The 18,281-nt window shown below is 49.2% G+C and overlaps 1 protein-coding gene across 4 annotated transcripts in view; it reads right to left on the reverse strand.

Annotated features, from left to right (window-relative positions):
* IL16 (interleukin 16) overlaps positions 1-17,087 on the reverse strand; it is a 95,279-nt gene extending 78,192 nt beyond the window's left edge. For 2 of the 4 annotated variants that reach the window (XM_064480643.1, XM_064480642.1), the window contains exon 1: positions 16,711-17,087. In XM_064480643.1, the coding sequence (XP_064336713.1) occupies positions 16,711-16,750 (40 nt within the window). In that variant the 5' untranslated portion in view covers positions 16,751-17,087. The remainder of the gene's footprint in view (positions 1-16,710) is intronic. The other 2 variants (XM_010986825.3, XM_031440684.2) reach the window with 2 other exon arrangements.
* Positions 17,088-18,281: the final 1,194 nt, after the last annotated feature.

The following is an 18,281-nucleotide window of genomic DNA, read 5'->3' on the forward strand; positions in this document are numbered from 1 at the left end:
AGTGTTTGTTTCTTTGGGTTTTTTCATTTCTCTCTTTTTAAGCAGAATCCGGGCATCTTCCTTTTTAATATATAACCTTATATCTTGTCCTATGTCCCATGTACCTTGTACACATTTAATGTGCAACCTTATATCTTCATTGAAATGTCTTCTTTCGACATGTTTTGTTCTGTCCTCTTTACTTGGCTTCTTATTGCCTCTTTTTTGTTGTTGTTGTTTTTTTGTTTTCCAGGCAAATCATCATTCACTCTTTCTTGTCCTCCTTGATGAATCAGAGGTTTTACATTCTATAGTTTTATATTATTGGTGGCTCTGTGAAGAACTTTTGAAAGTGAGATTTGAACGTAGATGTTTCCTTTTCATTCACCCCAGGGAAGACACGGTATCCGACGCCTCTCCCTCCAGGTGCTGGGAACCCTCTCCCTTCTTCCTGACCCCCCTTCTCAGACTGCAGTTCAGAGCCAATGGTTGTTTGCGGGACACTGTGTATTACCTCTTACAAGATTATTTTTACCATTCATATTATTTCAAACTCCTGTTAAGAACAATGAGTGAGGTTTAACTACCTCACAGCTGACTTGGGTCCGGGATCCCTGCCTTGGGTGATGGGGAGAAGGCCATCTTGTTAAAAGAGAAGATCAGGTGTAACTGGGGCTTAAAATGCTCTCCCAACACATCTCTGCCTCCAAATCCCACCCAGCTGCCAAATCCCCACTCAGCGTTCTACAGTGCCGCTTCTCAAAGTCTATAAACCATGGCTTATGGTAAGAATTTACACTTTATATCATTATACACACCATATAAATACACGGAGGATATATACATATATAAATATCAGTGAATACATACATACAACTAAAACAAAAGTTTCGTGAAATAATATACTTACCATGGTATAATAATGTAAAAACATGACAAAGATAATATAAAAATGATTTTGCTAAAAACCTGATGCATTCTGATAAGCTCTATTCTTCTTTATCTATTTAAAAAGAATTGATCTCAACCCACTAAGTTGATTTTCAGTCCACTGATGGGTCACGTTGGAAAACCACTATCCTAAGGTTTGCCCTGATTTCTTACAGTGATTCTATTTAAGGGGATTTGCTTAGGTTCCTCGTTGAGGTCCCTACTGAGCCTCTGAATCTTTTCACATATTCGTGGCTTTCCCTGCATTTGCTCATCCTGACTCAGAGACCTGTGCTTATCCAGGTTTGATGGGTGGGACGGATCCTGAAATTCCCTGCTCAAATCTTTCCTATGCGGATGGAAGACTGAGGCAAGGGCTCAGGCTGACCTAGCTTTCCTTTGCCAGCTGAGAGCTGCGTGGGCAGCAGGGAGGGCTCACCAGAGCCAGCTGTCCCAGGAGTGCAGAGAACATCTGGATCATTTAGACAGCACACTGGCGGGTGCCACCTCCCCTGGCCAGGCAGGGTAGCCATGTCCTCACTGCCATGGCTGTCTGCCTGCAGAGCATTTCTGGCCCAGCTATGTGGCCAAATCTCAGCCAGAAGTAAGACCAGCAGAGACCCCCGGTCTGGGTGGTCCCCAGCCTCTGGGTCACTGCACAGAGGCACTGCCAGCCTCCCGAGCTGCTCCCCACCAATGCACACCCTCTCCCCCAGTATCTTCAAGTGTGGCAAGCAGAGCCGCTCCCAGTGGGCTCTGCCCTTCCACCCGGGCATCCTGCTCCTCCACGAGCCGTCCTCAGCACTCCGTCTGCTCTGCATCCTGCTGTGCAGACCCCTCAATGTTTCTGCCATAGCTCGCCTAGCTAACAGCACCCACAGATCCATCCTGATTTAAGCTGCCATCCAAAAGAAGAACTTGAAGTAAACTCCTAATTTCAGGTCGCCTTCCTAACCAAACTCCAAACTCTTTGTTTATTTTTGCCTCACTGGGTATTTTTCTCTCTGCCTATATGCATTATATTGCGAGTCACACTGATTTGTGTCTTACTATCAAAAATATCTCATACATGAAAATGGTTTGCCAGCCCAAATGGACAAAGCAAATATAAGGTTCTATTGTTAGAGCTAGGATGGCTGTTACGTTGATATTGTGCATTTATTTTGGGACAACTATTTTCCGAGATTCGTTGTGTGCCAGGCAACAATGATGTAAAGGAGAAAGACATAGTCCCTTACGGCCTGTCAGAGAAGATAGATGTCTAAATGGATACTATTCCTAGCGTGCGGAGTTTGATGATAAAGATTTGAATCAAGTGCCACAGTCCGAAGTGACCTTATGTATGGTTTCCCCAAGGAATCGGCCCACGAGCTGCGGCTTGAAAGCCGAATGAGGGCCTTCCCCGTGGAGAAGGGAAGACAGAATGTTCTGGAACAAGCCTTTCCAGTAGACAGAACAACATGCAAAGGCACAGCTTATTTACAGAACAGAAACAGACTCACAGACGTAGAAAACAAGGTTATGGTTACCGGTGGGGGGGAGGCAGGAAGGGGTGGGAAGAGATAAACTGGGAGTTCGAGATTTGCATATACTAGCTAATAAATATAAAATAGATAAACAATAATTTCACACTGTATACCACAGAGAACTATATTCAACATCTTGTAGTAACTTATGGTGAAAAAGAATATGAAAATAAATATATATATATGTTCATGTATGACTGAAGCATTATGCTGTACACCAGAAATGGACACAATATTGTAAACTGACTATACTTCAATAAAAATATATATATAATAATTTTTTTTTAAATACACTCAAAGTTTTAAAAGACTCTTCTGTATTCAGATCAGAGCAGATCTCTTGGTGACACTGGAGCCAGGGGGTGTGAACAGAGGGGAAAGGGCCCAAACTGCCCATCCGGGTAGATGAGCAGTTGTGGCTAAGGAAGGAAGACCCTGTCCTGCTGGAAAGTGGATTTCATTTCAAATTGCACCCTCCTCCTTCCACCTCCAAATACCGGGGTCGGTGGGGCGCCAGCTGGGGTGCAGAAAAAGAAGGGGGGATCTTGGCAAGAGGGCAGTTCCCAAACTCCTGGCCTGCCTTCAGCCTGAAAAATTCTCCTTCTAACTGTGTACATATGAATTTTTATGTAAGATTTCAATTCTAAAAAGGTTTCCATGGATCAAAAGAATTAGACAACACCTGCTGTAGGTAATCATAATCCAACTCAGATTTCTTTTTCGCCCTGTGGATATATGACTGTCTTTGGGTTTAGGGAACAGAAGTATTTGTGGAGGCACTTAGCGGAGCAGTTACGAGTGTGGATTTGGGACGCAGGCGGGCTGGGGTTCAGTGCCACTTTCTAGCTGAGTGACCCTGGGCCAGTCACCTCATCTCTCAGTTTGGGGGATACACTACCTAACTCTGGGTTGTAAGGCTCCGATGAGATGACGCAGCGAAGATTTTAGCACAGAGCCTGGGGCAGGAAGAGCGCACGGGAAATGGCTGAGATATTAAGTATGGCTAATCAGCATTAGTGGGGCTGAGTAAGTGAGCAGCAGGGGCTTTGAGAAGGCGACTGGCCCACCCTGAAAGCTCATGCCTCCGGCATGTCTGGAATACAGGAGGTGCCCCCTCCGGTGGTCATAAATGTCGGCTACCACGTAACTGCAGGACAGAAAAGAGAACGGAGGAGAGGAACGGAGTGGAGCCCTCCTGTCCTTCCCAGCAGCCTGGAGAAAGGGCAAGAGGCCGCAGAGCAGCAGCCTGGGCCACGTGGGGAAGGCTCGGTGCTGGGCTCCTGGGACAGAGGCGCCCCCTTCGAGGGGCCCGGCCTGAAACGGGAGCATTTCACTTGGCAACAGAAGGAAGTGGCAGCTTCCCTGTGTCCACAGGGCACAGGAATCTGCTGGGTTTCTGAGTCCTCTGACAACGGAACAGGCACATTCATCAACCAAAAGAACACTGACCATGGGCCTGAAACCACGCGGAATTAGTGTAAAGCAAGTGGACCCTCATCTAAAGCAAGTGGAATGACTGACAGGCAGAGGGAACCCTCTTCCCATGGTGCCCACGCGCCGTGCCTGCCTTGGAGAGGAGGAGCCTGGCAGGCAGCGGGGAGGCCTCCCCAGTGCCTCCGCTCCCTCCTCTCCATCCTTCCTTCTGCCTCCTTCCACATCCCCAGTCCCAGGGATGAGGCCTTGGCTGATAAGGTGGAAATCCCAGAACCAGAAGCTCCTGGGGCTGTGGTGTGAGGAAAGTGACAGTCCTCTCCCCAAGCAGCCTTTCCCCTCTCACTCGGTAGCACAGGGCCACCCAGTTCCCACCTAAGCAACCGGCACCTGCTCCTGCCCAACCTCAGCACAGCTTCCAAACAGGAAACTGAGCGCCAGCAACCAAGCCCTTCCCACACAGGTCACGGAGGCCAGCCTCCTGCCCCCGTTAACTGATCAGAGCCACTGCCCAAGGGACCTTCACTCCCCTGGACCCACCTACCTCTCTGCTCACGGCCCCTGGGGCTGCCACCTCCTTGGCTTCACTCTCCAGCTGCCCAGCAGAGACCAAGGCACCGTTTACCCCAGGAAAGCCAGAGCCCGGGCCTGGGTCAGAGCCGGCAAAGAATGAGGAATGGATGCTCCTTTCTCACACAGAAGCTGGTCTCCGAATCGGATCCCAGGCTCCGATGGCTGGGATGCTGTGAGTCAGACACTGCTTTCACCACCTGCTCTGGACAGGTGACTCAGGGCAACTGTGTCCAACCTGGCACGGGTTCGCTCGGAGACTCCCGACCCGAGCCATCTGACTTCTCCACGTGAAGAGGCTTGGTCCAAAAGGGCTGTGCTGCCAGCACTGGGAAGCTCAGCCTCAGAACAAAGTCCACCATCTGCTGGGCTGGCAGAGGACACGCAGGAGGCCAGCCCCGCCCAGGACCCCAGCACCCAGCGAGGCTGCTCACTGCAGCCCCAGTCAGCCCCCGCCTTCTTTGGACAACCCGGAAGTGGCCGGGCGGGTGGACAGAAGGTAAAGGACATCACTCAAGCCTCCACAGGGTCTGGCACAAACGTCAGCTCACACAATCTTGCCCTCAATCTAGTAAATATTATCATACTCATTTTACAGGTGGAAAAGCCGCTGCACAAAAGCTCATTGAGTGCCTCCTACGGGCCAGGCCTGGTGACCCTGGGTTGGAGCCCATCCCTGGCTTAGCGAAGTCCAGCCGCTTCCCAGAGGTCGCCTGGCTAGCAAGTTATAGAGCCTGGAGTCCAGTCAAGACCCACCTGACGCCGTAAGGCCAGGCTCTCTTCACAGCATCGCGTTGCCTCTCTGGGCCAGGCTGTCCTTAAAATAAGAAACTGGCCCTCAGGAGCCAGTCTGGCCCTCAGGCCAGCAGTGGGCGTCAAGAAGGACGCCTCCAGGGGAAAAGAAGGGAGGGGGCAGTAAGTTACGTAACAAGTTCGAGCACAGAGAAGATTTTACTAGAAATGCAAATTCTCAGGCTGCAACTAGTCCTCCAGAATCCGAAGCTCTGGGGGTGGGGCCTGGCACTCTGCTTCTGCAAGGCCTCCAACTGACTCTGGTGCCATCTCAAGTTCGAGAACCGAGGACTTGACTTCCGTAGAGCATGCTGAGACCCATGGCATGAAGGGACAAGGCACTTCTGTTTGTCCCATCAGGATTTTCATCGTGTGACCAGCGTGCTTTTCCCCCGCAGGTCCCCTTGGAGAGCCTAATGTAAGGGTGACATTTAACCCATCTGCCCTTCAAGAACATCCCACACATCTCTCCTAAGCACAGCCTCTGTGAGCCGTTTGTGTGAGCCAGGCTGGGGCTTGTGTGTGGCCCTCTCTTCTGGAAAAATGGACTTGTTTTCAGACGCTTACCCTCAGATGTTTCGGGGCTTGCTGGGCGCTTTAATCAGGGTGTAGGTGCAACTCGTAGGAAGCCCCTGGAATTCCACACAAGCCTGCGGAGATCCAGCTACGGCTGTGAGACCCAGGCCCACGGTCACAGGGAGGCACTCTGGGGACAAAGCTGCCTTTGTCAGCGGGTGTGGGGGACAGTTCCACATTGCACAGCTGAGCCTGGAGGGCAGTGGAGTAACTTCTAAAGTGCAGGGAGCATGGGCTTCCATCAGGGCCACCTGCCGCCCTCACCCCACAGCCTCCTTCAATTCCCTGGGCCCACTGCAGCTGGGGCTCGGGCCCAGGGATCAGCCCCCAAGGCTGTTTCACTGGCAGAAAGGCTGGGGGGGGGGGGCAGTTTGGTAGCTCAGGCGTGAAGAGGCCAGCCTTCCTCTTCCCAGATCCTGCAGCCTCCCTCCTACACCAGGCCGGAGCCCTCGCCACCTGGGCCTGAACCCAGCTCCCGCCCCTCCATTTTCAGATCATACATGCTGGCTCACTCCCAGAAGGTACATTGAGTCCTGCCTGATCTTTACTGACACAGGGTGGATTCCCTCGAGGTGCAGACTGTATCCCATCAGTGCCCGCCAGGACCTCGTCCAGAAACAGGAGGGCGTCTTCCCTCTGCGCCCTCATCTGCTCCACAGCCCAGCACGTTTCCCGCCTAAGGAAAGGAGGGCAGATGCAGCTGGCAGAGCCCTGCGGCAGTTAGAACTGGGGCCCCCGACCTGCATGCCAAGCTCGGCCAAGGACTGCTATGCGATCGTGCTCACATCTTGGCTTTGGTTTACTCACCTGCCAGATGGAATTAAAAACTCCCACTGCAGAGGGGCATGTCCCCAGCCTTGGACCTTCCTCTGAGTTCTAAACCCTTTCTTCCCCCCACCTGTTTAACATCTCCTCTGATGGTCTAACAGGTAGTTCAGACTTCACACCATCACCCAGTACTCTTGATTTCCCCCAGTGAACTCTCTTCCTCCCCGGCTTCCATATTTTGGTAGTTGTCACCATTGCCCACTCATTTGCACAAGGCAAAAAAAAAAACAACAAAAAAAACCCCAAAACCATATCAAGGAGGTAAGAACATGGGTTCTGAAACCAGAATTCCTGGATTCATGGCTCAGGCCTGTCCCTGGCCAGATGGGACATCACGGGCGGGAAGAGGCACCTCTCTGCAGATTGGCTTGCCCTCCCATAGGATGGTTACTGCACCAGGACCTGCCTCCCAGGGCTCCTGCAGACTAAATGTGGTGACACTGGGAGAGCTCCTAGGAAAGGCCTGCCAGAACAAGCCCTCCGTGTCGGCCTTTATTAGTCTTGATCTGTCCTTCTCTCTGTTTCTCTTGACTCTCTCCTGCTCTCTCCCCTCCTCTCTTCTCACATCACAGCCAATTTATCAGCCAATTCCCACCAGCCCTACCCCCAGAAGACGTGACAAATCCAACCTCTTGTCTCCATCTTCACTGCCACCGTCCTAACTCGACCACCATCGCCTCCTCGCTGATAACCACACTCCCCTTCTAACCGGGCATCGTGCTCCTCCTCGGGGCGCCATAACCCACTTCCACACAATAACCAGGTCAGTTTTGGGAAAATATCAAATGGATCATGGCACCCACCTACATAAACCCCTCCTAGGCCTTTGCATTGCTTTTTTTAAAAATTAATGTATTTATTTTGTATTGCAGTACAGTCAAGTACAATGTGTCCATTTCTGGTGTACGGCACAGTGTCCCAGTCATGCATATGTCTACATGTATTCATTTTCATTTTTTTTCATTAAAGGTTATTACAAGATATTAAACATAGTTTCCTGTGCTATGTAGAGGAAACTTTTTTTAAAAATCTATTTATATATATAGTGGCCAACATTTGTAAATCTCAAACTCCCAAATTTAGCCCTTCCCACCCCCTTTCCCTGGTAACCGTAAGACTGTTTACTACGCCTGCGAGTCTGTTTCTGTCTTGTAGATGAGTTTTTTTTTATTTTTAGATTCTACATATGAGTGATCTCATATGGTATTTTTCTTTCTCCTTCTGGCTTACTTCACTCAGAATGACGATCTCTAGGTCCATCCCTGTTGCTGCAAATGGCATTATTTTATTCTTTTTTATGGCTAAGTAGTATTCTGTTGTATGCATTGCTTTTTAAAACATTTTTAACTTAAAAAAAGGCTTTATTTTTTAGAGAAGTTTTAATTTTACAGAAAAATTGTGCAGAAAGTACACAGAGTTCCCATGAGTTCCATGCACAGCTGCTTCTGTTATGAACATCTTGCCTTAGTGCAGTACCTTCTTACAACTGATACATCAACACTGGGACAGGATTATTAACTAAATTCCATAGCCAACACTAGGGTTCGCTCTTCGGGTTGTATATTCCATGGGCTTTGACAAATGCATAATAACATGTACCCACCATGACAGTATCACACAGAAGAGTGGGTCCATTGGCCTAAAAATACCCTGGGCCCCACCCAGTACCCCTCCCCCAAGACTCTGCATTGCTTTTTCAAAATAAAATCCAAATTCCTTACCATGTCTCAAAAGACTAACATCTTGCCCCTGCTTGTCTTCCCTTTTCTGAACAAGCCAAGCCCATGTCACCCTAAGGTTTTTGTCCAAGCCGTTTCCTCTTCCGGGAAGTTTCCACTTCCAGATCTTCATGTGGGGGGCTCCTTCCTGCCCTGATATCCTAAATGTGGCCTTTCCTGTCCACCCAATCTATACCAGCCCCGGGTCCTCCCTACTACATGCCCCTTTTCTACTCTCTTCACAGAACCGTCACCATCTGAAGGTGTCTTGTTAGTCCTTGAGTATCACTTCTGTGTCCCACCTAGAAAGCAAGCACCCAAACAGCGACTCATCAGCTTTGCTCACCGCAGGCCCTAGGACATGCCCAGCCCAGAAGGGCTCGGTAAACATTTACTGACTGAATCAACCCAAAACTGAATGAATAAATAAATGACTAATGCCATGTAATGAGCTTCTACATTTGTTTGTACTTTAGAGTTTACAAAGAACTCTTGCATACATCTTCTTAATCTAATTTACGTGATTAGACTCAGATTTAGATGGAACTTAAAAAAACAAACGTATTCACGCCCTCTCTCCCAGTGTCTCAAGGCCACAGATGAGGAAAGAGTGAGAATGTTCTCTCCAAGGGATGAGAGTTTATTTCCGAGAGCATCCATCACCCTTCGGAGTGGACAAGCAGAGGGGGGAGGGTTTAGTGGGGAGGGTGTAGCTCAGTGGTGGAGCACATGCTTAGCATGCACGAGGTCCTGGGTTCAGTCCCCAGGACCTTCATAACTGCTCCCCGCTAAAAAAGAATACAGTCGCTTAATTTAACTTGTAGCTATAGGACGAAGGAAAACACCTGGAGATACAGAACCTTGACTGTCATCTGTGCAGCGCTTGCTGTGGGCCGGACACTGTGCTAAGACTGTCCACACAGCGTCTATCTCCGCATTAAGGAGATAGGGTTGGGGCCATTGTTCATCCCTGTTCTCCGGACGAGGAAGGGAGAAGGAGGATGCACGAGGTGGTAGAAAGCACGGGGCCAGCATCTGAACCCGAGGTTTATCCAACAACAACGTCCAGGCAATCCTGGTCCTGGAAATAAACACTGAATAAATAAACTATGCCGAGTTGAGCAATCTGGACCTCCCTACCCATCCCAGTCAGCCCAGTCACATGCGCAGGTTGAGAAAGGGTTAAACACCACAGCCGGAGGGGATGGTCTGCCTTGGATGTTGCTTTTTCAAGGCCAAGATTGAGATGGCTTGCAGGGCCTGCCCCCCCCACCAGGCCACAAGAAAAGGCCAGGTATTAATGAATGACACACCCAGGAAGAGAAGGAGGGGGTGAATGTTTCCACTCAGCAAGATTTTGGCAGGAACTGTGTGTTCAGTTTGGGGTCTTGCCTTTCACAAGGGTGTAGAGACAGTCCCTCGTCTCTTCTGGCTCTTATGGGGATGCCGGGGATGCTAGAGCTCCCCCAGCAAGAGGGCCGGACCCCTGCTGGTGGGTTTTCAGACTGGATGAGGGACAAGCCGAGGTGGAGCGTGCTTGGCCGGGGAGGTGGCCGGTCCCCGCCACCGGCACCCCTTCTGCCCACACAGTTATCTGAGGAACGCCGCTTCCTGCCTTGCATCAGAAAGCAACATTTTTCAAGATGAAGAAATCCCTACTTTCTTTTCTTAATTTGTTATTGTCATGACATGACTGACTCAATAAGTAAAAATTTTAAATCCCTGCCCAAGGTCGCAGGCTTGTCTCCCCCAGGCTTGAAGTTCCTCCAGATGCTTTGTGCCTTCTCCCACCTCCGCACCTCAGCGCACGCACACGATGTCCTTTCTAACTCACAGAGCCCCTGCTTCCTGGCCAACTCTCATGTGTTGTTCTGGGTTTGGCTCAACATCACCTCCTCCAGGAAGTCTTCCCTGACACCTCCCTCCTAAATCACTGATTTAATTAGAAGCTGCCCTTCTATGCTCTCGGCGCTCTCTCATCTGTGCCTTAGCCAGTAACTATGAGATCCTGGATGTCAGGGACTGTGCCTCCCCCAGCCCCTCTCTATCTGTAGTCCTGTACAGTCCCCGGCACAACATGGACATTAAATAGCTGTTAGGAAGAAGGGATGAGAAGAGGAAAAGTAACAAGCAAAAAATGCAGGAAGAAGGAGGGAGACAGGGATCTCTGTGGTCAGATGCATAGACACAGATACAATACAGAGACAGACGGCTATAACTAACTGCCCTGCACACCCGGGTATGTACATGCACGCTCCAGCCACAGGCAGGGTACGCCTGGGAAGAGCACTGGTCCAGGAGTCCAGAGGCCTGAGCTCTTACCAGGCTGCTGCTGACTGGCTGTGTGACCTGGGATAAGCCACTCCCGCTGCTGAGCTTCAGATTTTTCATTTGTGAAATACGTTATTATGAGACTTAAATAAGAACGCAGTCACTGCCTGACACGTGGTAGTAATTCAGCCGACAGCAGCTTGCTCTGCCTTCTCTCAACAGCACTCCACCCTCCGTGCCCCAGATGCCACTGGCATCGGGGAACACCGGCAGCGTGCAGGAGCCAGGGGTCCCTCCGTTTGGACCCTCTCCATTTCTGTCTCATACCATCACAGCGATTCAGATGCTCAAAATATATCCATCCGACACTGCATGCAACCCATTTTGGCTGCTCCTGTGTTCATCTCCCCAGTGACAGATGCAGGCACTGGCTTCAATTCCTGGACCAGTCTGGACCACAGCAGGAAGCAGAAGGCGGCCCCGGTGAAAACTATTTGGTACCCATCACCCTGACTCAGGATCCACGGGGGCCCCACGGGGGCCCCACGGGAGGCCCTAGGCGTTCTCCCCACCACCCAAGGGTCCAGCTCCTATGACAGGGCCCCTGCTCCAGCTCCTCTGTCCTGGTCTGTTCCTAACTCCACGGTCAGACCCCGGAGCTCCAGCTCTTAATCCCGTACCCCTCCACCCTGCACCAGTCTGTATCTGCTTCCTCACAGCCCCGAAAAACCTTCTGCTTGGTGCCACTCGCTTCTCCCAAAGCCTCAGCCCGAACTCTGCACTTGAACCCCTTGTGAGGTCTGCCCCGCAGACGCGGGGGCCTTTACGACCGAGGGTTCTGCCCCCATGGCCAAGGTAGGACAAAGCAGGTACTGTACTTTATTAAACCAGGCCTTTAAATCTAGTCACACATTATGTATTATTAGTAAAAATGGAGACTAGCAGGAGAGGGTATAGCTCAGTGGTAGAGTGTGTGCTTAACATACACAAGGTCCTGGGTTCAATCCCTAGTACCTCCATTTAAATAAATAAACAAACAAACCTAATTACCTCCCGCCTAAAACAAAACAAACAACTGAAAGAGAAGGGGCATGGTAGAGCTTTCTGGAGTGAGGGTAATGTTCCTTATCATGCTAAGAGTTTGTCTTACATAATTGTATGCGGTTTTTCAAAATTAACTTTACATAATTGTATGCGTTTTTCAAAATTAACTGAATGGCACATATAAGATACATACATTTCACTGTATGTAAATTTTACCTAAAAGAATAATAGCAATCAAATACTGAACTTGGTTTAATCAAACACATGCTAAAGTGTTTAGAGGTGAAGTGTGGTGATGCGTGAAACTTACTTGGAAATGTATTCAAAACATAAGAGATGCAGGGATGGAGAGGGGGTGCAGGGATGGATGGTCGTGCGACAAGGTAAACTGAGTAAAAGGGTACTTGCAGAATTTATATAGTGGGTATATGCTTGTCGACTACAATTCTTTCCACTTTTCTGTATGTTTGAACAGTTTTCATAATAATATTCTAGAAAAGCTACAAATGAAAGCAAGCTAAGGAGTCACTACTTCGGGGGATGGTGAAATCCGCTGTGTCACTGATGTGGTTTTCTGAGGCCATGATGGTGATGGTTCTGATAACTCGGCAGGGACTGAGAAGCCTAACACCGAACGGAAACACCAGCACATGAATCGGTCTGTGTGTAGACAGGGATCACTTGTTATTTCTCAGCCATGTGCTAACAACACGGGCTTTAGGATGAAACAAACCTGCCTGGGTTCCAGTCTCAGTCCTGCCCCTCCCCATTTGGATAAGCTCCCCATGCCTCCTTTTTGTTCACCTACAAAATAAAGACAACGGGGTATGTGCCTCAAAGGCTTGTGGCAGGGAGATCCAACGAGTCTGGCCCAGCAGGACACTAAATCAGCGCCTGGTGCTGACAAGCACCCAGGTGAAGGGAGGTGCTTAGTAATTACAGAGAGGTTTCCAGGGGGCACCGGTGGGGGCCAGCCACCAGATGTGGGGAACAGAGATGACTGGCTGACACATGGAGAGAAAGGCTCCTGAGGCCTTGAACCACCAGCAAAATTTCTTTTTCCCTGAGCCAACAAGTCACCATGATGAGTTTTTTTTTTTTTAATGCTGCAAGAAAAACAGGCTGGATGGAAGTATGCTTACAAAGCTCACAGTGCTTAAGTTAAGCTCGGAAGATTTGACACTGTCCTCTTTCCTCATCCCTGTTCTGAAGCATGCTGTTCCCTTTACCTAGAGCTTGCTTCTCCACCTCTGCACCCCACCAAGCTCCCGCACCCTGCACACAGCTCAAACAGCGCCTCCTCAGGGAAGCCCACCCTGATGCACCAGACTAGGTCGGTTCCCTGGTTAGAGCCTCTCATGGCACCTACCCCTCTTTGTCATTATATTTATGTGTGTGTCATTGTTTGCCTCAAGTCTCCCGTCAGATCCCCGGAGTCCAGCACAGTGCCTGAAGCCCAGCATGCTCTATATAAATCATGGGTTGAAAATGAATTCCAAGTGTTTAAGAACGTGACTTCATTCTTTGTAGATTGAAAAAGAAATAGAAGATGGGTGGTGGGGTGGGGAAGGCAATAAAATAAATCCAGCTACCATCTATCTTTGTCCCAGGCAATATTATATAGCTCTTAACTATTAAAGATGTATGGTAGTGTTCACTGTGGCTTTACTTTGTTTTGGGGAGAAAAGTCAGGGTGAGGATGGAAAAGGAATACAGCAGAATTCTCCTTAAACCCCTCCCTGCCCTCCTCCCCGTCTAACAGGCATAGCCTTGCCCTGATGACAGCTGGCCATGGGGACTCACATGGTATCTTGATTCCACTTTCTGTAAGAAGGAATTGAGGCACCAGTGGAGGAGATCGTGTTGTCAGGGACATAACCAACCACCTTGTCCCATACTCAGAATCTGCAGCTGTGGAATAGCAGAGCTGTAAGGGTCCTTAGAAACCATCTCTGCTTCAACACCCTTCCATCCACCTTGTAACAGGGACAATGAATGCAAATTAAAACCACAATGAGGTATTACCTCACACCAGTCAGGATGGCCATCATTCAAAAGTCCATAAATGATAAATGCTGGAGAGGATGTGGAGAAAAGAGAACCATCCTACACTATTGGTGGGGATGTAATTTGGTGCAGCCATTATGGAAAACAGTATGGAGAGTCCTTTAAAACTAAAAATAAAACTACCATATGATCCAGCAATCCCACTGCTGGGCATATATCTGGAGAAAACTCCAATTCAACAAGATATCTGCATCCCAATATTCATCGCAGCACTATTTACAATAGACAAGACGTGGAAGCAACCTAAATGTCCATCTACAGATGATTGGATAAAGAAGATGTGGTGTATATGTACAATGGAATACTACTCAGCCATAAAAAAGAATGGAATCATGCCATTTGCATCAACATGGATGGAACTAGAGATTATCATACTAAGCAAGTTAAATTGGACAGAAAATGACAAATATCAGATGATATCACTTATATGTGTAACCTAAAAAACATGCAAATGAACTTATTTATAAAACAGAAAACAGACTCACAGACATAGAAAGCAAGCTTATGGTTACCAAAGGAGAAGGGAGGGGAAAGATGAATTATGAGTTTGGGATTAACATAATACTATAATAAAAAGATAGTATTAACATACTACTACATATAAAATAGACAGCAACAAGGTCCTACTGTATAGAGAACTGTATTCAATATCTTGTAATAACCTATAATGGAAAAGAATATAATATTAAATATCTTGCAGTAACTTACAGTGAAAAAGAATATGAAAATGAATATAAGTATGTTCATCTATGACTGAAGCATTATACTGCACACCAGAAACTGACACATTGTAAACTGACTATACTTCAACAAAAATATATATATACCAAAAAATATATATATATGTATATATAACTGAATCACTATGCTGTACACCAGAAACTAACACAACATTGCAAATCAACTAGAATTCAAGAAAAAAAATTTTTTTCAACTTGGTTCCAGCTCAAGGTTGTCAAAGGATTAGCTTAGAAAAAAGTGCCTTCATAAACTAAATATTTTATATATCTGACTGATCCATTTTTGGTCTTATTATAAAATAAAGGTACTGAAACACACACACATACACAAAAACCAGGGGCAATGATATGTGAAGGGGCTTATCCAAGGTCACACTGCTGTGTAAGAACTTAACTGGACTGGTGTCCATGCATTTAATCCTCAATCTTGCAGTTGCTGAACTCAGAGAAAAGAAGGGACTTGATCAGCGTGCTTGAGTGATGTCGCGGGTGGTCACTCAGACAAGCTCCCAACCCCGGGACCGAGGCACTCATCCCCTGAGCTGACACACAGACTGCCTGGGACAGCTCACAGCGGAGCCTCTCTCCAGCAATCACCCTCGGCTGGAGGGAGCTGCCTCTCCCAGGGTTGTGCCCCCGGCCCCAGGGCAGCCCACACGCAGTGACGGGTCACTGCCAGGTACAGAGCCCCACGGGGTCAGCGGCACTGGCTGAGGTCTGTGTTGTAGCAGCCTCACGGCCCAGCCTCACGGCCCTGTGCGGGGTGAGCCCTCACAGGTGTCGTCCCCAGGAACACTCTCCAGTGACCTTCCACACACAAATCTCTTATCTCACAGTCTGTTACCACGGCAAGACCCCATGTAAATAAAAATGAATAAAATGGTTTCACCAAACACCAAGCACCTACTAAATACCAGGTCCAGCCCAGTCCTGGAAGATCCCCCACTGCTGGGAAATGCACCCTGTAATTCACCTCTGAGGAGGGACATTCTGAGTGCCTGGCCCGTTTTCTCTAAGGCGGGGAGGCCACGGCCACCTGGGGCCCTGGAGCACCTCTTCTAACAACCCCAGGGGCGGGGCGCTCTGCGAGGGTCCCTGTGTCACACTCGGGAGCAGCCACTCACGGGTGTTGAAACGTTCTCGTATCACACATACGCTGCTCAGGCCACTTCGCCAGCTCCACCTCGCTTATTGCACCCGTGGTCCTGTGTGGTAGGCATTTATGATCCCGCTTCGCAGAGGAGGAAACTGAGCCGTCGCGAGCTTAAATACCTTTTCCCAAACCAACGAGCCTGTTCATCTCAGAGCCAAGGTTCCGTCCCGGTAACCAGACCCCTCAGCCCTGGTTCTTGGTCCCTATGCTCCCCTGCCTTTCTTCAGAACTCAGAGATGCCTGAATAGAGCCTAACCAAATGGGTCCAGGGTTCTAGCCTTATCTGCCATGTCTCCCTGAAGCTGGGAAAGTCAGAATACGCCTTTGACTTGCCTTGCTCTCCTCTTTAAAGAAAACCACGTGTTTACTCTGTTATGCCAAAGTTACAACAGAGCTGAAGCTTTGCCAGTGTTGACTTTAAAAGCTGGACTGAGGGGTTAAAATTCCTTTTCCTGATGCCTGTTTGTTTATGTTTCCGGAGCAAAAGAAGGAGGTGGCCGTAAGGAAGGATCTGACCCACCGGGCAGTACCTGCAGGCTGGCAGGGAGTCGGGCCAGTGTACCTAGAGCCCCTCCCAGTGCTCAGATCTGTGAGACACAGAGCAGCCGCCTGCTCCAGAGACCTGTTCTCCGGTCCCCTCAGAAGCTGAGCAGCTCCCCCTTCTGTTCTGCATCCCGCTCTAGGGAGCCCAGCCAGTGGGGACTCTTGACAGCTTCAGCATTTAGACACGGATGACCCCGCCCCTGAGTGAGGAAGAGAGGGCAGGTAGAAACCCGGCTCACTCTCACCCCCTTGGGGGTCCCGCAATACGCCCACCCCTCACCCTCTGCCAAGCAGCCTAGTGAGCTCTCAGCCAGCCTCTGCAAGGACAATGCAGACAGACAGGGGTTGTGTCCTGCTGCACCACACACGTGCATGCACGCACACACACACTCACACACACTCTTATACACACACACACACACACACCACAGCATAACCAAAACTACCCTCCCTATGCTTCCCCGACGCCAGGCGAGTGTCAACAGAAGTCCAACCCTCCATCCTCACCTCCCCAAGAATCCCCGAGAAGCAGCTCCACTTACCATTCTCCCTTTGAGGGAAGATTCTCTTCTGTAAACTCATGCCGGGGGCTTTGAGGATGAGGGAGAGCCCTGAACAGTCCCTCGGAGTCCAGATCAAGAAGTTGTGGGAGATCTCCGGCAGCTTCGAGGGCTGGAAGTATTTGAATATGAGTTAAAATTACAAAGTAACTCCTCGTTAGAACTGCGTTTCCTCGGCAGGGAGGGAGGGAAAAAAAAAATCCCTTCCCCTCTGCCAGCAAATCTTTAACGTCTCAAAACGGTCGCTTCCAACTCCTGCCCTCCTTGTGAAGCAAATGTGTATAAGGCAATGTTATTTCACTGAATCAAGCCCTCAGATCATAAGCCTTTTCCTGTACCACAAACAGAAATGTAAAACCTCAAACTTTCCTTTGGACTCGGAGTCTGTGCGACTCCGTGAGAGGGCAGAACACAATGCTTTCTGAGGTCTAATGTATGGAAACTGTGCTGAAGTGTTAGGTCATCCCAAGTCCTGGGCTCTGCGTCCCACCCCCCATCCTAAATCTTTCTTTTTTTAACGAGTTCTGGTGTGTTTATGTAATTGCAAGGGACAAACACAACACCTCAAATCCTTGCCCAAAGTTGAAGTGATTCATTCTCCCTCACACACCACACACAAACACAGCGCCTGTTTAATCCAAGTGAAAACGCCTTTCATAAAATCTGCAAAGGGCTGGGGCAGAGTGACGCGTGGTGAATGCAGCCTGTGTCCCCAGAAGGGCAGTTGGGCTCGGGGGAAGGCGGAGACTGACTTTAATCAAGACAAACAGAAGGCGCTCTGACTCCCGCCCATGTCAGGACAAGGAGGGATGAAAGAAAAGTGGGCGCTCGCCCCGGGGAACTGGGATATAAAATGTCTCCAGCCTACTCTACCCAACTTCCCCTTGCTAGCCTTCCCATACCAGGGGGTTTATTTTTAGACTTGGACAAGATGTACTATTATTTTAAATGGCCAATTTGATTGCTGGGTTAAATAAATCCTTGGATTCCCCCACCAAAAAGACCAAAAGAATATACAATAAGTGGGCAAAGAGTCAGAGCTGAAAACTGGGGAAGAATGTGATGGTTTTCGGGACACAGCAATGTAGAGAGCGGACAGAAGGGAAAGCCTGCTCTGTTTGAGAGAGAGAAAAACTCACCAGGGAAGCAAGCAAAACAGACCCTGGTCCAGTTCCTAGGTTACCTGTCACCTGCCAGGTGGCCCAGATCTTCTGAAGGGCCATAGCTGCCTCTGGCCCTTTGACCGATGTCATTCCCACATCTGTAGTCTTAAAGAGCCACCATCACTTGGTCAAACCACCTCCAGGTCACTGTGATCACTGTAAACCCCCCGGCTTTCCCCCCACACATCCCTTCAATAATCATTTCCCAAGGCTGCGTTGCAGGTTGCCAGAAAAACCTCTGCTATCAGCACCTGGAGTCAGAACAGCTCCCTGAGAATCATCCCTATCCCAGGATGAGGGCTGGGATCCAGAGCTGGCACCACTCTGCCGCCTGCTCTGCCTTGCTCTGGATAACCAGTTATCTGCCCGGGCCATGAGCCTGCAGGATGC

Source organism: Camelus dromedarius, chromosome 29 (assembly GCF_036321535.1).
Source record: "Camelus dromedarius isolate mCamDro1 chromosome 29, mCamDro1.pat, whole genome shotgun sequence".
NCBI lineage: Eukaryota > Metazoa > Chordata > Mammalia > Artiodactyla > Camelidae > Camelus > Camelus dromedarius.